Source organism: Entelurus aequoreus, linkage group LG07 (assembly GCF_033978785.1).
Source record: "Entelurus aequoreus isolate RoL-2023_Sb linkage group LG07, RoL_Eaeq_v1.1, whole genome shotgun sequence".
Classification (NCBI taxonomy): domain Eukaryota; kingdom Metazoa; phylum Chordata; class Actinopteri; order Syngnathiformes; family Syngnathidae; genus Entelurus; species Entelurus aequoreus.
The window spans coordinates 81,812,279-81,835,273 of NC_084737.1; the positions used below are offsets into that span (position 1 = coordinate 81,812,279).

The 22,995-nt window shown below is 37.9% G+C and overlaps 1 protein-coding gene across 1 annotated transcript in view; it reads right to left on the reverse strand.

The window, feature by feature from the left end:
• The window catches only part of usp11 (ubiquitin specific peptidase 11), a 47,519-nt gene that overhangs the window by 18,776 nt on the left and 5,748 nt on the right, over positions 1 to 22,995 (reverse strand). Inside the window, exons 4-10 of the mRNA XM_062054629.1 lie at positions 21,067 to 21,184; positions 19,753 to 19,898; positions 17,239 to 17,300; positions 10,367 to 10,466; positions 6,530 to 6,703; positions 6,302 to 6,460; positions 4,385 to 4,609 (exon numbers count right to left, since the gene is read on the reverse strand). Of these exons, the coding sequence (XP_061910613.1) occupies positions 4,385 to 4,609; positions 6,302 to 6,460; positions 6,530 to 6,703; positions 10,367 to 10,466; positions 17,239 to 17,300; positions 19,753 to 19,898; positions 21,067 to 21,184 (984 nt within the window). The remainder of the gene's footprint in view (positions 1 to 4,384; positions 4,610 to 6,301; positions 6,461 to 6,529; positions 6,704 to 10,366; positions 10,467 to 17,238; positions 17,301 to 19,752; positions 19,899 to 21,066; positions 21,185 to 22,995) is intronic.

The window sequence follows — 22,995 nt, forward strand, 5'->3', positions numbered from 1 at the left end:
TAGAATAGTCCATTGCACGAGAGGGGGCGCTATCAACATAACATGGAATAGTCCATTGCACGAGAGGGGGCACTATCAACATAACATGGAATAGTCCATTGCGTGAGAGGGGGCGCTATCAACATAACATGGAATAGTCCATTGCGTGAGAGGGGGCGCTATCAACATAACATGGAATAGTCCATTGCGTGAGAGGGGGCGCTATCAACATAACATGGAATAGTCCATTGCACGAGAGGGGGCGCTATCAACATAACATGGAATAGTCCATTGCGTGAGAGGGGGCGCTATCAACATAACATGGAATAGTCCATTGCACGAGAGGGGGCGCTATCAACATAACATGGAATAGTCCATTGCGTGAGAGGGGGCGCTATCAACATAACATGGAATAGTCCATTGCACGAGAGGGGGCGCTATCAACATAACATGGAATAGTCCATTGCACGAGAGGGGGCGCTATCAACATAACATGGAATAGTCCATTGCACGAGAGGGGGCGCTATCAACATAACATGGAATAGTCCATTGCACGAGAGGGGGCGCTATCAACATAACATGGAATAGTCCATTGCACGAGAGGGGGCGCTATCAACATAACATGGAATAGTCCATTGCGTGAGAGGGGGCGCTATCAACATAACATGGAATAGTCCATTGCGTGAGAGGGGGCGCTATCAACATAACATGGAATAGTCCATTGCACGAGAGGGGGCGCTATCAACATAACATGGAATAGTCCATTGCACGAGAGGGGGCGCTATCAACATAACATGGAATAGTCCATTGCACGAGAGGGGGCGCTATCAACATAACATGGAATAGTCCATTGCGTGAGAGGGGGCGCTATCAACATAACATGGAATAGTCCATTGCGTGAGAGGGGGCGCTATCAACATAACATGGAATAGTCCATTGCACGAGAGGGGGCGCTATCAACATAACATGGAATAGTCCATTGCACGAGAGGGGGCGCTATCAACATAACATGGAATAGTCCATTGCGTGAGAGGGGGCGCTATCAACATAACATGGAATAGTCCATTGCGTGAGAGGGGGCGCTATCAACATAACATGGAATAGTCCATTGCACGAGAGGGGGCGCTATCAACATAACATGGAATAGTCCATTGCACGAGAGGGGGCGCTATCAACATAACATGGAATAGTCCATTGCGTGAGAGGGGGCGCTATCAACATAACATGGAATAGTCCATTGCGTGAGAGGGGGCGCTATCAACATAACATGGAATAGTCCATTGCGTGAGAGGGGGCGCTATCAACATAACATGGAATAGTCCATTGCACGAGAGGGGGCGCTATCAACATAACATGGAATAGTCCATTGCGTGAGAGGGGGCGCTATCAACATAACATGGAATAGTCCATTGCACGAGAGGGGGCGCTATCAACATAACATGGAATAGTCCATTGCACGAGAGGGGGCGCTATCAACATAACATGGAATAGTCCATTGCACGAGAGGGGGCGCTATCAACATAACATAGAATAGTCCATTGCACGAGAGGGGGCGCTATCAACATAACATGGAATAGTCCATTGCACGAGAGGGGGCACTATCAACATAACATGGAATAGTCCATTGCGTGAGAGGGGGCGCTATCAACATAACATGGAATAGTCCATTGCGTGAGAGGGGGCGCTATCAACATAACATGGAATAGTCCATTGCGTGAGAGGGGGCGCTATCAACATAACATGGAATAGTCCATTGCACGAGAGGGGGCGCTATCAACATAACATGGAATAGTCCATTGCGTGAGAGGGGGCGCTATCAACATAACATGGAATAGTCCATTGCACGAGAGGGGGCGCTATCAACATAACATGGAATAGTCCATTGCGTGAGAGGGGGCGCTATCAACATAACATGGAATAGTCCATTGCACGAGAGGGGGCGCTATCAACATAACATGGAATAGTCCATTGCACGAGAGGGGGCGCTATCAACATAACATGGAATAGTCCATTGCACGAGAGGGGGCGCTATCAACATAACATGGAATAGTCCATTGCACGAGAGGGGGCGCTATCAACATAACATGGAATAGTCCATTGCACGAGAGGGGGCGCTATCAACATAACATGGAATAGTCCATTGCGTGAGAGGGGGCGCTATCAACATAACATGGAATAGTCCATTGCGTGAGAGGGGGCGCTATCAACATAACATGGAATAGTCCATTGCGTGAGAGGGGGCGCTATCAACATAACATGGAATAGTCCATTGCACGAGAGGGGGCGCTATCAACATAACATGGAATAGTCCATTGCGTGAGAGGGGGCGCTATCAACATAACATGGAATAGTCCATTGCACGAGAGGGGGCGCTATCAACATAACATGGAATAGTCCATTGCGTGAGAGGGGGCGCTATCAACATAACATGGAATAGTCCATTGCACGAGAGGGGGCGCTATCAACATAACATGGAATAGTCCATTGCGTGAGAGGGGGCGCTATCAACATAACATGGAATAGTCCATTGCGTGAGAGGGGGCGCTATCAACATAACATGGAATAGTCCATTGCACGAGAGGGGGCGCTATCAACATAACATGGAATAGTCCATTGCGTGAGAGGGGGCGCTATCAACATAACATGGAATAGTCCATTGCGTGAGAGGGGGCGCTATCAACATAACATGGAATAGTCCATTGCGTGAGAGGGGGCGCTATCAACATAACATGGAATAGTCCATTGCGTGAGAGGGGGCGCTATCAACATAACATGGAATAGTCCATTGCGCGAGAGGGGGCGCTATCAACATAACATGGAATAGTCCATTGCGCGAGAGGGGGCGCTATCAACATAACATGGAATAGTCCATTGCGTGAGAGGGGGCGCTATCAACATAACATGGAATAGTCCATTGCGCGAGAGGGGGCGCTATCAACATAACATGGAATAGTCCATTGCGTGAGAGGGGGCGCTATCAACATAACATGGAATAGTCCATTGCGCGAGAGGGGGCGCTATCAACACCCATGTGATGAAGCATTGCTGCTGTATTTTTAAGCACACAAATGAAGGAAAAAAATGCTTCTATAATAGTTTGTATCACTCATCTGGTAGGTTATATAAATGCAGTTATCAATCACGCTCATTTTAAATTGAAACCATAGGGCTTGGCGATAAAACGATATCAATATATATCGCGATGTAATCATAAAAATAAATGTGTTTGATAAAAGGTCTGATTTTTTTCCTTCTTCGACGGGAAAAAGCGCAAGGTTGGTTGCATGGACAAAGGCACTCGCTCTCTGGCAACACAGGAAGTGATCACTGATCACTAACAGCCAATCAGGCGACAAGTGTCAACTATCAAGTTTGGTTGTGCCATCTTGCGCTCGATTCTTTGCATGGAGAGAGAAGAGAAAGTAAAAAATGAAGAAATTGTGGATAAAAGAGCAAAAGTCACGTGGACAATATGGCACTTTTTTATATTTGAGTTGAAAGGCACTGTAGTCACACCAATGTGGTGTGTAAATGATGCAAGGCGCTCCACTTCACAAAGACCGCCAAAACCACATTACCTGTGCTCACCCTTTAGAGCACAGCTGTTCTTTCCTGCCACTAAACCTGCAGAAAATACTTCTCAGGTTTCTCTGTTTACATTGTGCACTATTTTGTTACTTTATTAAGCTTTTTTTTTTTTTTACATATTCTTATTTTGCACATTCATTTCAAAAGGTTTTTTTGTTAAGTTTTATGTGATTTTACAATTTTGTTGACATTGATTTTATGTGATTTTGTGTTGACATCATATAATAATATTGACTATTAAAGGCAGAATACGTATGTTTGCATCATATAATAATATTGACTATTAAAGGCAGAATACGTATGTTTGCATCATATAATAATATTGACTATTAAAGGCAGAATATGTATGTTTGCATCATATAATAATATTGACTATTAAAGGCAGAATACGTATGTTTGCATCATATAATAATATTGACTATTAAAGGCAGAATATGTATGTTTGCATCATATAATAATATTGACTATTAAAGGCAGAATATGTATGTTTGCATCATATAATAATATTGACTATTAAAGGCAGAATATGTATGTTTGCATCATATAATAATACTGACTATTAAAGGCAGAATACGTATGTTTGCATCATATAATAATATTGACTATTAAAGGCAGAATACGTATGTTTGCATCATATAATAATATTGACTATTAAAGGCAGAATACGTATGTTTGCATCATATAATAATATTGACTATTAAAGGCAGAATATGTATGTTTGCATCATATAATAATATTGACTATTAAAGGCAGAATATGTATGTTTGCATCATATAATAATATTGACTATTAAAGGCAGAATACGTATGTGTGTCACCTGCATGGGCTTGGCGTAGGGGTCCAGCGAGACGAAGAAGACCTCCATGACGCGCTCCTTGCTGACGGGCAGCGGGACGCTCAGGTAGCAGAAAGGGTCAAAGGTCACAGAGACCTTGTGGCACTCAGGACATATGAGTGTGGACTTGAAGAGGCCGTGGAAGGTGTCCACGATCACAGAGTTGTTGCGCCTGCGGTGGTTACGCCACGCCTCCTCCGCCACTTCCTGTTCACATTTAAAACAACATTTTGGCTATGGCTGCCATTTCATGTGTGACGTTTGTTTGTTTTCTTATTGGATGTGTGACGTGTGTGTGGTGCATCACATTTACTTGTTAATGACAACATTAAATACAGTAGTGTAGTAGACCTAAGTATTCATTAAGTACCACCATAATGACAACATTAAATACAGTAGTGTAGTAGACCTAAGTATTCATTAAGTACCACCATGATGACAACATTAAATACAGTAGTGTAGTAGACCTAAGTATTCATTAAGTACCACCATAATGACAACATTAAATACAGTAGTGTAGTAGACCTAAGTATTCATTAAGTACCACCATGATGACAACATTAAATACAGTAGTGTAGTAGACCTAAGTATTCATTAAGTACCACCATGATGACAACATTAAATACAGTAGTGTAGTAGACCTAAGTATTCATTAAGTACCACCATAATGACAACATTAAATACAGTAGTGTAGTAGACCTAAGTATTCATTAAGTCCCACCATAATGACAACATTAAATACAGTAGTGTAGTAGACCTAAGTATTCATTAAGTACCACCATAATGACAACATTAAATACAGTAGTGTAGTAGACCTAAGTATTCATTAAGTACCACCATAATGACAACATTAAATACAGTAGTGTAGTAGACCTAAGTATTCATTAAGTACCACCATAATGACAACATTAAATACAGTAGTGTAGCAGACCTAAGTATTCATTAAGTACCACCATGATGACAACATTAAATACAGTAGTGTAGTAGACCTAAGTATTCATTAAGTACCACCATAATGACAACATTAAATACAGTAGTGTAGTAGACCTAAGTATTCATTAAGTACCACCATAATGACAACATTAAATACAGTAGTGTAGTAGACCTAAGTATTCATTAAGTACCACCATAATGACAACATTAAATACAGTAGTGTAGTAGACCTAAGTATTCATTAAGTACCACCATAATGACAACATTAAATACAGTAGTGTAGTAGACCTAAGTATTCATTAAGTACCACCATAATGACAACATTAAATACAGTAGTGTAGTAGACCTAAGTATTCATTAAGTACCACCATAATGACAACATTAAATACAGTAGTGTAGTAGACCTAAGTATTCATTAAGTACCACCATAATGACAACATTAAATACAGTAGTGTAGTAGACCTAAGTATTCATTAAGTACCACCATAATGACAACATTAAATACAGTAGTGTAGTAGACCTAAGTATTCATTAAGTACCACCATAATGACAACATTAAATACAGTAGTGTAGTAGACCTAAGTATTCATTAAGTACCACCATAATGACAACATTAAATACAGTAGTGTAGTAGACCTAAGTATTCATTAAGTACCACCATAATGACAACATTAAATACAGTAGTGTAGTAGACCTAAGTATTCATTAAGTACCACCATAATGACAACATTAAATACAGTAGTGTAGTAGACCTAAGTATTCATTAAGTACCACTATAATGACAACATTAAATACAGTAGTGTAGTAGACCTAAGTATTCATTCAAAACAATGCAGAGTTGGTGTATTTGCAAGTATAGTAACGTTCCACACAGTTTGAACAGTAAGACTGAATATAGGGACATAAAAGTGCTACATGAGTGATGAGAAGCACTGGTCTAGATACTCTGCACTAAACAGTGAGTACCTGATCAGGTCGGCCGTCTGCATCCCTCAGTTCGATGTACTCCTTGTTTTTGACCCGGTTGAGGTCCTCGTGCAGGCCGTCCAGCAGGAAGGAGAGCAGCTCCTGGCTGTCGTGTTGTTGGTATCCCAGGAACTGAGAGGCAAAATGGCCCACCTTGGTCTGCCCGTGCAAAACAAACAAGCACCGTCAGCATGGACACCAGGACCGGCCAGCACCTGTCGGCGTCACCTTGAAGACGCGCGGCACCACCGAGTAATGGCGGCCTGACCACATCTGCTTGATGACGTCGGCGTAGGCCTCGGCGATCTCACCCTTCATGCCCAGAGGGTTGGAGAAGTTGAGCTCCTCCAGGTAGGAGCTCTGCAGGAAGTACTCAGTCAGCGGAGGAGTGTTGCTCAGACACTGCATGACCAGGGAGACAGCAGCTCAGCAACTCTGTGTGTGTGTGTGTGTGTGTGTGTGTGTGTGTGTTTCTACCCTTCAGACATGGAGGAAAAGTATCTTCCATATGAGGAGGTGTGAACAAGTGATGACATAAATCATGCTCCCAATAACATTGCATCTAACAGAGAGCCAAATACTAGAGTCCGTGAACATTGCTCCAAAGTCAGGATTTGTTGTTGAGTTCATGTGCGTACAAAAGTAAAGATTGCAAAGGCAGCAATATATGATCAAACAAGATGGCAGCTAAAGAAGGACTTCCCTATTCATCCTTGCCAGGTGAACATCTGATTTGACCACTTCTGGTGCTGACGTACGACAAGCCATGTAGGATGAACTGCAAACCCCGTTTCCATATGAGTTGTGTTAGATGTAAATATAAACGGAATACAATGATTTGCAAATAATTTTCAAGCCATATTCAGTTGAATGCACTACAAAGACAACATATTTCATGTTCAAACTCATAAACTTTTTTTTTTTTTTGCAAATAATAATTAACTTAGAATTTCATGGCTGCAACACGTGCCAAAGAAGTTGGGAAAGGGCATGTTCACCACCGTGTTACATGGCCTTTCCTTTTAACAACACTCAGTAAAGGTTTGGGAAGTGAGGAGACTAAATGTTGAAGCTTTGAAAGTGGAATTCTTTCCCATTCTTGTTTTCTGTAGAGCTTCAGTCGTTCAACAGTCCGGGGTCTCCGCTGTCCTATTTTACGCTTCATAATGCGCCACACATTTTCCATGGGAGACAGGTCTGGACTGCAGGCGGGCCAGGAAAGTACCCGCACTCTTTTACTATGAAGCCACGTTGATGTAACACGTGGCTTGGCATTGTCTTGCTGAAATAAGCAGGGGCGTCCATGAAAAAGACGGCGCTTAGATGGCAACATATGTTGTTCCAAAAGCTGTATGTACCTTTCAGCATTAATGGTGCCTCCACAGATGTGTAAGTTACCCATGTCTTGGCCACTAATACACCCCCATACCATCACACATGCTGCCTTTTACACTCTGTGTCGATAACAGTCTGGATGGTTCACTTTCCTTTTGGTCCGGATGACACGATGTGGAATATTTCCAAAAACAAATTGAAATGTGGACTCGTCAGACCACAGAACACTTTTCCACTTTGCATGAGTCCATCTTAGATGATCTCGGGCCCAGAGAAGCCGGCGGCGTTTCTGGGTGTTGTTGATAAATGGCTTTGGCTTTGCATAGTAGAGCTTTAACTTGCACTTACAGATGTAGCGACCAACTGTATTTAGTGACAGTGGTTTTCTGAAGTGTTCCTGAGCCCAAGTGGTGATATCCTTTAGAGATTGATGTGGCTTTTTGATACAGTGAGGGATGGAAGGTCACGCTCATTCAATGTTGGTTTCCGGCCATGCTGCTTACGTGCAGTGATTTCTCCACATTCTCTGAACCTTTTGATGATATTACGGAGCGTAGATGTTGAAATCCCTCAATTTCTTGCAATTGCACTTTGAGAAAGGTTGTTCTTAAACTGTTCAACAATTTGCTCAGGCATTTGTTGACAAAGTGGTGACCCTCGCCCCATCCTTGTTTGTGAATGACTGAGCATTTCATGGAATCTACTTTTATACCCAATCATGGCACCCACCTGTTCCCAATTAGCCTGTTCACCTGTGGGATGTTCCAAATAAGTGTTTGATGAGCATTCCTCAACTTTATCAGTATTTATTGCCACCTTTCCCAACTTCTTTGTCACGTGTTGCTGCCATCAAATTATAAAGTTAATGATTATTTGCAAAACAAAAAATAAAGTTTATGAGTTTGAACATGAAATGTTGTCTTTGTAGCATATTCAACTGAATATGGCTTGAAAAGGATTTGCAAATCATTGTATTCCGTTTATATTTACATCTAACACCATTTCCCAACTCATATGGAAACGTGGTTTGTACTACACTACGCTACTAAGACTTTAGTGGCCATTAACTGTTAGCGTCTGCAGCTGTGTTGTCCAAAGCGCGGCACCATCTGTGGTCCCGGACTCCTTTGTCATCGGCCTTAAGCACTTTACAAAAAACAAAAACTAGAGATCTCATTTGCACCCCTGGTGGTGACATCTATCAAAATGAGGGTGGTCCCAAAAAGGAGGGAGTTTTCAAACGGACCGTTTGTCGCTTTTAAAAGTGCTCCCTCTCTGGTCGACATATGAAATAACGAGTGTGTGTAAGAAATTGAAATGCGCCCCCTTTAGCCAAAATTAATAAAACAAATCAAATAAATATGTATACAGACACATACTTTAATAACTTGAAGTAAATAACGAAGATTAAAAACTACAGATGTCCGATAATATCGGCCGATAAATGCTTTAAAATGTAATATCGGAAATTATCTGTATCGTTTTTTTTTATTATCGGTATCGTTTTTTTTTTTTTTTTTAATTAAATCAACCTAAAAAACACAAGATACACTTACAATTAGTGCACCAAGCCAAAAAACCTCCCTCCCCCATTTACACTCATTCACACAAAAGGGTTGTTTCTTTCTGTTATTAATATTCTGCTTCCTACATTATATATCAATATATATCAATACAGTCTGCAAGGGATACAGTCCGTAAGCACACATGATTGTGCGTGCTGCTGCTCCACTAATAGTACTAACCTTTAACACTTCATTTTACTCATTTTCATTCATTACTAGTTTCTATGTAACTGTTTTCTTTTGTATTCAAGAAAATGTTTTTAATTTATTTATCTTATTTATTTTTATTTTTTTTTAAAAGGACCTTATCTTCACCATACCTGGTTGTCCAAATTAGGCATACTAATGTGTTAATTCCACCACTGTATATATCGGTATCGGTTGATATCGGTATCGGTAATTAAAGAGTTGGACAATATCGGAATATCGTATATCGGCAAAAAGCCATTATCGGACATCCCTATTAAAAACCAATTAAAACAAAACATTAAAAAAAAGAAAAGAACTAAAAGCAGTCTTTTTCTCACAATGTGTCGACTTTTTTCTTATTAAATCGGGAACAATTTCTCATATTCTTTCTGTTTCTGTAATATTGCCATATTTTCTCGTAAAATGATTACTCTTGATGCAAAATTATTCCTTTTTTGATGTAAAATGATTACTTTTTAATGCAAAATGGCGACATGTGTCATATAATTCTGACTTTTATCACAATATTGCCAATTGTTGTTATTCTTGTAAAATAGTGACATCATGACTTTTGTCATCATTTTGCCAAGTAAAATTCTGATTATTATTATTATAATATTGCCAAAAAATTTTTTTGGACTTTTGTCAAGTAAAATGACGACTCTTTCAATAAAATTGCCAACATTTTTAGCTTCTCTTGTAAAACTGTGACTGTTATTGAGTAAAATTCCAACTTTTATCATAATATTGCAGAAATGTTCCGTTTTTCTTGTAACATTTTGACTTGCGTTGAGTCAAATGACAACTTTTATTATAATACTGCCAACATTGTAAGTTTTTCTTGTGAAATGTAACTCATTTTGTATTAACGTTGTAAATACACATCTTTATATATCTAGAAAGGCTGGTCCTAAACTGGTAACCCTTTTCCGGAGGTCTCAAGAAGGTAACAAATACGTGTGTGTGGAGGATGGACCTGCAGGGCAGAGTTCATGAAGCAGGTGTTGCCCAGGTTGGTGAGGCCGCAGACACCAGGCTGACCTCGATACGAGTCCTGATCCTCCACGGAGTTCCTCCTGGGGGAAAAGGAAGTAGTGTGTTGTATGAAAGCAGAAATAAGTCCCAGTATTATCTGTAGAAGAAGAGAAGCACTGTGACGAGTAGAAAAGAGGAGCAGTCCCCTACTGTGCCAAAGGGATATTTTTGTGAGCACCAAAGGTGAGAAAAAGCCATCATCTCCCTCACTTGTTTGCTCCACTTTTGAAAGAAGAGCCTCGCTCAAAACTTGCAGCTTTTCGTGGCGTCATGGAGGAAAAAAGCTCCCTCCTCGTGGACGTGACACCACCTCTGACCCGACCCTAGCTAGACGACCCTGCCCCCACTTGATGGAGGACAGCCTTGAGAAAAGAAAACACAACAAGGCTTCTCATGTTTGATGCACTACAATGCTGACATATTCTGATGCGCCCGTCGTTGGGCTGCCAATCAGCATCACCCGTGAACGCCTTGTAGGAAAAGAACTCTCCCCCGTGAGTGACAGAGCAGCTAACTGTGTACGGTATGTTCATCATCTTCCATTGCCACAAATAAAAGACATTTCTTACAAGTATTAGGCAGACAAGAAGGCATGCTAAGTGCCAAACTAGCTTGAAACAGAAGATGAAAGTCAAGTTGAAGCAGCTATTTACAGGAAATGAATAGAACAGGTCGGTCCACAGACATTTTTACTGTGAACTTAGCCCCATATATAAATATAACGCTACATCTTTTAGGGTTAAGGTTCCAAAAAGTCATTTTATGCAGATTTGAGCCATTTCCAGGAGTTCTTCTAATCAGTTCCTCCTCGATATTTCATCCGATGGCTTTCAACAACACCCAGACAGATGGAGGTTGCAACATTTTTAAGCATTTAGGTTTTCATTACAGGCCGTGGGTGAGGCCTTATCCTTTTCTAAGTCACAACTTTACCCAAGAGCAGGGCTCTCCAATTCAAACGCCACTAGTTGGCCTGTAAAAAAAACAAAAAAACTGGTAGCTAAGTCACCAGAATTCTTACCACAAAATTGACTGGGGTTTTTCAACCAAATGACTGTAAATGTCAAATTGTACCAATGTCTTACATGTTACAATTCTGGTGACTGCACTGACAGTTTTTCACAGTATAATCAATTTATGGCCATTTTTTACAGTGCAAGCTATAAATTAAAAAAAACAGTACCATTGTTATTTCAACGCTAAATTCTGGCAACTGAGCTGCTCATTTTTGTATTGGCTTGTTTTTACAGTGAATTACTGGAAATGGACAAAATGGCACCACGGATGATTTTACGGTAAATCTCTGATGACTTTTTTACAGTCCAGCTTTGATGATTGTGCAGCTTTAAAGAGGTCAGTGTGAATTCAATAGCCACGATTTGGCCGCACTTGGCAGCCCTGGTCTAAAGAGGACCATACAAAAGCAGCGGTTGCTGATCAGTGGCCAGATAAATGTTTGCCCTATCCAAAGTGCCTCCTGGTCTTAGCAATAAGCTAACTCAGCCTCAAGTGCAATGATGCGTTCCATTAACCTCGGATTTTGGAAGTCGGAGCTGGGAACAACATCACAGCCGAGTTATGAGAGTTCCTGGTCCGAGACGGAAAGATATTCTCGCACTTGCCTTCTCTGAATATAAACAACTTCTGGAAAGCAAACTTCAAACACGGTGGATGAAGAGGAAACACAGTAAAATGTATAAAAAATATACTTACATCATGTATATATTACATGTTATTATGAATGTTACTACATGACATATATACTTACATCATGTATATATTACATGTTATTATGAATGTTACTACACGACATATATACTTACATCATGTATATATTACATGTTATTATGAATGTTACTACATGACATATATACTTACATCATGTATATATTACATGTTATTATGAATGTTACTACATGACATATATACTTACATCATGTATATATTACATGTTATTATGAATGTTACTACATGACATATATACTTACATCATGTATATATGACATGTTATTATGAATGTTACTACATGACATATATACTTACATCATGTATATATGACATGTTATTATGAATGTTACTACATGACATATATACTTACATCATGTATATATTACATGTTATTATGAATGTTACTACATGACATATATACTTACATCATGTATATATTACATGTTGTTATGAATGTTACTACATGACATATATACTTGCATCATGTGTATATTACATGTTGTTATGAATGTTACTACATGACATATATACTTACATCATGTATATATTACATGTTATTATGAATGTTACTAAATGACAAATATACTTACATCATGTATATATTACATGTTATTATGAATGTTACTACATGACATATATACTTACATCATGTATATATGACATGTTATTATGAATGTTACTACATGACATATATACTTACATGATGTATATATGACATGTTATTATGAATGTTACTACATGACATATATACTTACATCATGTATATATGACATGTTGTTATGAATGTTACTACATGACATATATACTTGCATCATGTATTTATTACATGTTGTTATGAATGTTACTACATGACATATATACTTACATCATGTATTTATTACATGTTATTATGAATGTTACTACATGACATATATACTTACATCATGTATATATTACATGTTATTATGAATGTTACTACATGACATATATACTTACATCATGTATATATTACATGTTATTATGAATGTTACTACATGACATATATACTTACATCATGTATATATTACATGTTATTATGAATGTTACTACATGACATATATACTTACATCATGTATATATGACATGTTATTATGAATGCTACTACATGACATATATACTTACATCATGTATATATGACATGTTATTATGAATGTTACTACATGACATATATACTTAACCATGTATATATTACATGTTATTATGAATGTTACTACATGACATATATACTTACATCATGTATATATTACATGTTATTATGAATGTTACTACATGACATATATACTTACATCATGTATATATGACATGTTATTATGAATGTTACTACATGACATATATACTTACATCATGTATATATTACATGTTGTTATGAATGTTACTACATGACATATATACTTACATCATGTATATATTACATGTTATTATGAATGTTACTACATGACATATATACTTACATCATGTATATATTACATGTTATTATGAATGTTACTACATGACATATATACTTACATCATGTATATATTACATGTTATTATGAATGTTACTACATGACGAATATACTTACATCATGTATATATTACATGTTATTATGAATGTTACTACATGACATATATACTTACATCATGTATATATTACATGTTATGAATGTTACTACATGACATATATACTTACATGATGTATATATGACATGTTATTATGAATGTTACTACATGACATATATACTTACATCATGTATATATGACATGTTGTTATGAATGTTACTACATGACATATATACTTGCATCATGTATTTATTACATGTTGTTATGAATGTTACTACATGACATATATACTTACATCATGTATTTATTACATGTTATTATGAATGTTACTACATGACATATATACTTACATCATGTATATATTACATGTTATTATGAATGTTACTACATGACATATATACTTACATCATGTATATATTACATGTTATTATGAATGTTACTACATGACATATATACTTACATCATGTATATATTACATGTTATTATGAATGTTACTACATGACATATATACTTACATCATGTATATATTACATGTTATTATGAATGTTACTACATGACATATATACTTACATCATGTATATATTACATGTTATTATGAATGTTACTACATGACATATATACTTACATCATGTATATATTACATGTTATTATGAATGCTTCTACATGACATATATACTTACATCATGTATATATGACATGTTATTATGAATGTTACTACATGACATATATACTTAATCATGTATATATTACATGTTATTATGAATGTTACTACATGACATATATACTTACATCATGTATATATTACATGTTATTATGAATGTTACTACATGACATATATACTTACATCATGTATATATGACATGTTATTATGAATGTTACTACATGACATATATACTTACATCATGTATATATTACATGTTGTTATGAATGTTACTACATGACATATATACTTACATCATGTATATATTACATGTTATTATGAATGTTACTACATGACATATATACTTACATCATGTATATATTACATGTTATTATGAATGTTACTACATGACATATATACTTACATCATGTATATATTACATGTTATTATGAATGTTACTACATGACATATATACTTACATCATGTATATATTACATGTTATTATGAATGTTACTACATGACAAATATACTTACATCATGTATATATTACATGTTATTATGAATGTTACTACATGACATATATACTTACATCATGTATATATTACATGTTATGAATGTTACTACATGACATATATACTTACATGATGTATATATGACATGTTATTATGAATGTTACTACATGACATATATACTTACATCATGTATATATGACATGTTGTTATGAATGTTACTACATGACATATATACTTGCATCATTTATTACATGTTGTTATGAATGTTACTACATGACATATATACTTACATCATGTATTTATTACATGTTATTATGAATGTTACTACATGACATATATACTTACATCATGTATATATTACATGTTATTATGAATGTTACTACATGACATATATACTTACATCATGTATATATTACATGTTATTATGAATGTTACTACATGACATATATACTTACATCATGTATATATTACATGTTATTATGAATGTTACTACATGACATATATACTTACATCATGTATATATTACATGTTATTATGAATGTTACTACATGACATATATACTTACATCATGTATATATTACATGTTATTATGAATGTTACTACATGACATATATACTTACATCATGTATATATTACATGTTATTATGAATGTTACTACATGACATATATACTTACATCATGTATATATGACATGTTATTATGAATGTTACTACATGACATATATACTTACATCATGTATAAATGACATGTTATTATGAATGTTACTACATGACATATATACTTACATCATGTATATATGACATGTTATTATGAATGTTACTACATGACATATATACTTACATCATGTATATATGACATGTTATTATGAATGTTACTACATGACATATATACTTACATCATGTATATATTACATGTTATTATGAATGTTACTACATGACATGTATACTTACATCATGTATATATTACATGTTATTATGAATGTTACTACATGACATATATACTTACATCATGTATATATTACATGTTATTATGAATGTTACTACATGACATATATACTTACATCATGTATATATTACATGTTATTATGAATGTTACTACATGACATATATACTTACATCATGTATATATGACATGTTATTATGAATGTTACAACATGACATATATACTTACATCATGTATATATTACATGTTATTATGAATGTTACTACATGACATATATACTTACATCATGTATATATTACATGTTATTATGAATGTTACTACATGACATATATACTTATATCATGTATATATTACATGTTATTATGAATGTTACTACATGACATATATACTTATATCATGTATATATTACATGTTATTATGAATGTTACAACATGACATATATACTTACATCATGTATATAAAACCTCAATGGAGGTGTGTTTAAGGGCTTTGGAGGCGGAATTGGGCGGCTCCCTTAGGAGCTTCATTGTAAGCAGACTTTGGATCGCATTTATTTATTATTTAAAATGCAAAAAATGAAATAAAAAATAACATCCATCGTCATGTGTTTGTTTCATAATGATTGTAAAGGACAGGCAAAAATCCAAAAAAGTGCAGTTCCTCTTTAGGTCAAGCTGGTAAGTAAACAATAAAAAAAGTACTAATTAAATACCCTGCATAAGAAATACGCAAGGATGGATGGACAAGTATGTTGTGCTAAAATACATTTCTTAACTAAACTCTCAATAAAAATTTAAGTGCAAATGAAAATACAGCTGAAGAACTTTAGTCATATTTTTGCGCTTAAGAAACTTTTCTGTGACTTTAGCTTCAGACTTATCTTGGTTTGCATGGTCATTAATGGCACAAGTGGTGAAGAGTCTATTACGAGTGAGTACGTACAGACCACAGCTGGGAAAGCGATATTTCTGGCGACCCCCTAAGGGTGGGGCAAGTGGATAAAGTACACAATAGTGCTTAGACACACTGTCACATACACACACACAGACTATTACCACTAAAGCTAAAGACACACAAAACCACGCTCTACTAAAAGCACTTTGTAAGAATGAATTCCAGGACCATGCGTAACAAACAGCATAATGGCACCTCAGACAACTGGTGTAGGGTACTACCTCAGACAACTGGTGTAGGGTACTACCTCAGACAACTGGTGTAGGGTACTACCTCAGACAACTGGTGTAGGGTACTACCTCAGACAACTGGTGTAGGGTACTTTCATTGGGGACTTGTCACTTCATTAACCAGTCAGGACACGTACCATGACCCAAAGCAACATGGCAGCGTCCTCAACATGAACAACTCATTCCAAGTGACGACAGGGAGCACAACCAAGAGCAACAAGAGAAATCGAAAGCAAAACTAAGTCACTTACATGATTTGAGGTCTGGAGCTGGGCCAGGTGCCGTCAGCATTCCTCGTCTCCATGATCACCGTCTGACATGCACACACACACACACACACACGCACACACACACACGCACAGTCTCATCACAGGTGAACATTACACACAAAAACTTTAAACAAATGAGCTAATTAGACCCTTTTTTAAAACCACCATTGGCCGGTGGTAAGTCTCATGGCCCTATACTGTATTATTTACACTACATTTTTGAAAATAAAGTCATAATATACACATTTTATGAGGACAAGTTATCTTCTTACAAGACCAAATCATTGATGATAACCAAATCCCAAGACGATGAAAATAAATACAGCGGTGGTGAAAAGTGTACGTACACGTGTAAAGAACATCATGTCATGGCTGTCTTGACTTTACAATCATTTCTTATTTTGTTGTGATGTAAAATGTTTGTTTCATCTGACTACAGAACTTTCCTTTAGAAGGTCTTATCTTTGTCCATGTGATGTCAGATGAAACAAATGGAGCTGTTTGGCCACAATACCCAGCAATATGTTTGGAGGAGAAAAGGTGAGGCCTTTAATCCCAGGAACACCACTCCTACCGTCAAGCATGGTGGTGGTAGTATCATGCTCTGGGCCTGTTTTGCTGCCAATGGAACTTCTGCCTTAAAGGCCTACTGAAAGCCACTACTAGCGACCACGCAGTCTGATAGTTTATATATCAATGATGACATCTTAACATTGCAACACATGTTAATAATTAGTAAAGTGCAATTTTAAATTTCCCGCGAAATATCCTGCTGAAAACGTCTCGGTGTGATGACGTTTGCGCGTGACGTCACGGATTGTAGCGGACATTTTGGGCCAGCTATTAAGTCGTCTGTTTTCATCGCAAAATTCCACAGTATTCCGGACATCTGTGTTGGTGAATCTTTTACAATTTGTTTAATAAACAATGGAGACAGCAAAGAAGAAAGCTGTAGGTGGGAAGCGGCCGGCTGCAGCAACACAAACACGTAGCCGGTGTTTCATTGTTTACATTCCCGAAAGATGACAGTCAAGCTTTACCATTGGCCTGTGGAGAACTGGGACAACAGAGACTCTTACCAGGAGGACTTTGAGTTGGATACGCGCTACCGTGAGTACGCAGCTGCGGCTTCCAAACATTTGATCGCTTGCCCGTACGTGCGTGCCGCTATGTGCATGTCACGTACGTAACTTTGGGGAAATATATGTGCTGTATGAACTTTGCGGAGGTGAACGGTACTTTGGACTGTGGGATTGAGTGTGTTGTGCGGGTGTTGGAGTTGTATTGGCGGGTTATATGGACGGGAGGGGGGAGGTGTTTGTTATGCGGGATTAATTTGTGGCATATTAAATATAAGCCTGGTTGTGTTGTGGCTAATAGAGTATATATATGTCTTGTGTTTATTTACTGTTGTAGTCATTCCCAGCTGAATATCAGGTCCCACCCGCCTCTCACAGCATCTTCCCTATCTGAATCGCTTCCACTGCCCTCTAGTCCTTCACTCTCACTTTCCTCATCCACAAATCTTTCATCCTCGCTCAAATTAATGGGGAAATCGTCGCTTTTTCGGTCCGAATCGCTCTCACTGCTGGTGGCCAGGATTGTAAACAATGTGGAAATGTGAGGAGCTCCACAACCTGTGACGTCACGCTACTTCCGGTACAGGCAAGGCTTTTTTTATCAGCCACCAAAAGTTGCGAACTTTATCGTCGATGTTCTCTACTAAATCCTTTCAGCAAAAATATGGCAATATTGCGAAATGATCAAGTATGACACATAGAATGGATCTGCTATCCCCATTTAAATAAGAAAATATCATTTCAGTAGGGACAATGAAAAAGGAGGATTAGCTCAGGACAAGCTAAAACCATCAGCCCGGAGGTTGGGTCTTGGGCGCAGTTGGGAGTTCCAACAGGACAATGACCCCAAACACACCTCAAAAGTGGTAAAAGGAATCAGGCTAGAATGAAGGTTTTAGAATGGCCTTCCCAAAGTCCTGACTTAAAGGTGTGGACAATGCTGAAGAAACAAGTCCATGTCAGAAAACTGCGGTCAAGCAGAAGCTTGTGGATGGCTACCAAAAGCGCCTTATCGCAGGTCAACTTGCTGTATGTATACTTTTGACCCTCACATTTTCAGTAGAGCCATAATAAATTCATCAAAGAAGCAAACTTCATGAATGTTTTTTGTGCCCAACAAGTATGTGCTCCAATCACTACATCACAACAAAATAAGACTTGTAAAGTCAAGACAGCCATGACATGATGTTCTTTACAAGTGTATGTACACTTTTGACCACCACTGTATATACGTGTACAGTAAAACAAATTCTAATAAGTGCAATATTGTGAAGAAAAAGCCCAAACACTTTGATGGGCAATATAGTCATATTTTATATTAATTTTACAAATAATAATTCAAATATAAAATTGCAGATAGATTGTACAAGAAAACAAGGTAATATCAGAATAAAAGTTGTCATAATGTAGTACTGACCATCCCTGAGCTGAGGCAGGCGTCCAGCACGCTCATGTGGACGTTCCTGAGGCGTTCACAGTTGTTGTCGGAGCTTTTCATCCACAGACGACACTCTGACGTCTGAGGCAGCGAGAAAGCCTGGCACATCGCCGACTGGATGGACTCTGGTGTAACAACAATTTCATTCTCCAATCACAATGTGCTCTTCAAGCTCAGAGGACAGAACTATTATGTGTTTAGTTTGGATATATGTGACATATTAGGGACGTAATGATAAACAATATTAATGATGGCGGTGGTTATGTTTAGTATTACCATATTAGATCAAAATGATCGCACTTTGATAAACTTATGAAACGACGAGCGTTTGTTTGCTAGCTAGCTTTATTGCTAATTAAATGAACATCCATGATTGATTTCAAATGTTCAGGACTTGCGGGCGAGGACGCTGGAGGAGATATACTGTAAATTCAGGACTAAGCCGCTACATTTTTCTTAGGCTTTGAACCCTGCGGCTTACAAAACAGTGCGGCTAATTGATGGCTGTTTCTTCGCTAACAGCCATAAGCTTTTGTGTTCAACAGTTTCCGCCAAACACTCGCAGACACACTGAAAAGGTGTGCTATTTGTGCCATGGCGCCCTCTTTTGGACGAGTTTGCTCACTGCAGGTGTTGCGGGATGAAAACGTACTTCCTGTTTTAATGCCTTAAACTGGAAGTAAAACCGTCCTTAGCGTTTCTGCTCAAAAAGGATTCTTCGTTCATCACTCCTAGCAACGTTTGTAACTTTTACAATTTGACTAAAACAATTCTTACTTGCTAAAGTGTCCCATGTGTGATGTCAGTAGGAGTGTACATGCATATTTGTACGTGCTATCAGAATGTCATGCATTTGGTGTCATTTGCTAATATGACACGTTTATAAATGTCTGTTAGTATTATCAACTTACAATGGCATTTTTTTGTTGTTTCAGTGTCACAAATTCCTCAGTAAATTCACCAGATGAATTATTGAGTCTGTTTAGCTGATTGGAGAGCTAGCTTCCACAGCTAGTGGGCCCATGACCATGACTTCTGTTTTGTTTGATCAGCCGTTTTACTGCCGTGTTACAGACACCGTTTAGAAACAATTATGGTATGTAAATAAACATTTACAGAATATTTCTGTGTAAATAACTCATTTCACAAGGTATATATCTGCGGCTTATAGTCTGGTGCGGCTAGTATATGGAAAATATTTTGCATGTGCAGCTTATCTACCGGAGCGCTCTATAGTCTGTAAAATAGGGTATTATATATATATATATAGCCTGCATTGTTACGACTACTTACGTATGTTGTCAGTGCGGCTGAACTGCGCCGTGGTGATGTTGTCCATGTTGCTATGGAGACAGAGGAAGAGCTCCACGGGGTACACCTCCACCTTGAGGGTGCTGGGCAGGTCCACCACCTGAAACACACACACACATCACACACACCGAAAGGGAAGTCACGGTCTAAGGAGAAGAATGTATCTCCACCTCGCCATTTTGAAAATGTTTTTCTTTTCATCAAACAAATCTGTCTATTTCCTATAAAGTTCTGAATAAGAAACAAAACTCACATAATCAAAAAGTCGTAGTTAATTAGGGGTAGAAAAATGTTAAATCATGCAATGCATTTCAATGCTTTTTCTGATTATATAATATTGATTGTTAAGATTTTAAAAAGTTGACATTATGTTTTGGGCAACTTGTCACTGCACTTCATTGTAGGGGTCTGGCACAGGAAGTTGGACCTTTTCTTTACATTTAAGAATCAAAAAAACCTTCTGTACAATTGCAATGAATGGAAATGGAACATTTGAATGACATTGTTTACTGACTGGGCTTGTTCAATGAATTTTTACTGTCATCTGTTGCAGGCGTTCTTAACTATACTTTTTCCAGTTGGGTTATTACAAGTTGACAGCTACTAAACAACACTTTCAAATAATAAATGTTTGTATTCTTTGATTACGTTGGAGTTCAACCCGGTGGACGAGAGGGTAGCTTCCCTCCGCCTTCGGGTGGGGGGACGGGTCCTGACTGCTGTTTGTGCTTACGCACCAAACAGCAGTTCAGAGTACCAACCCTTTTTGGATACACTGGAGGGAGTACTGGAAAATGCTCCACCGAGTGATTCCCTTGTCCTACTGGGGGACTTCAACGCTCATGTTGGCACGACAGTGAAACCTGGAGAGGCGTGATTGGGAAGAATGGCCGCCCGGATCTGAACCCGAATGTTTTCTTATTGGACTTTTGTGTTGGTCACAGATAGTCCATAACAAACACCATGTCCAAACATAAGGGTGTCCAAATGTGCACTTGGCACCAGGACACCCTAGGCCGCAGTTCCATGACCGACTTTGTAGTTGTGTCATCGGATTTGCGGCCCCATGTTTTGGACACTCGGGTGAAGAGAGGGGCAGAGCTTTCACTGATCACCACCTGGTGGTGAGTTGGCTGCGATGGTGGGGCGCAGTTGGGTGTTCCAACAGGACAACGACCCCAAACACACCTCAAAAGTAGTAAAGGAAGGGCTAAATGAGGGTAGAATGAAGGGTTTAGAATGGCCTTTCCAAAGTCCTGACTTAAAGGCCTACTGAAATGATTTTTTTTTATTTAAACGGGGATAGCAGATCTATTCTATGTGTCATACTTGATCATTTCGCGATATTGCCATATTTTTGCTGAAAGGATTTAGTATAGAACGACGACGATAAAGATCGCAACTTTTGATATCTGATAAAAAAAAGGCTTGCCCCTACCGGAAGTAGCGTGACGTAGTCAGTTGAACATATACGCAAAGTTCCCTATTGTTTACAATGATGGCCGCATGAAGTGAGAGAGATTCGGACCGAGAAAGCGACGATTTCCCCATTAATTTGAGCGAGGATGAAAGATTTGTGGATGAGGAAAGTGCAAGTGAAGGACTAGTGGGGAGTTGAAGCTATTCAGATAGGGAAGATGCTGTGAGAGCCGGGGGTGACCTGATATTCAGCTGGGAATGACTACAACAGTAAATAAACACAAGACATATATATACTCTATTAGCCACAACACAACCAGGCTTATATTTAATATGCCACAAATTAATCCTGCATAAAAACACCTGCGTGTTTGTTATGCTAGCTCCTAGCTCCTCTGCTAGCTCCTAGCTCCATAGAACACGCCAATCCAATTCAAACACCTGATCAACACACACAATCACTCAGCCCAAAAGACCGTTCACCTAACCCAA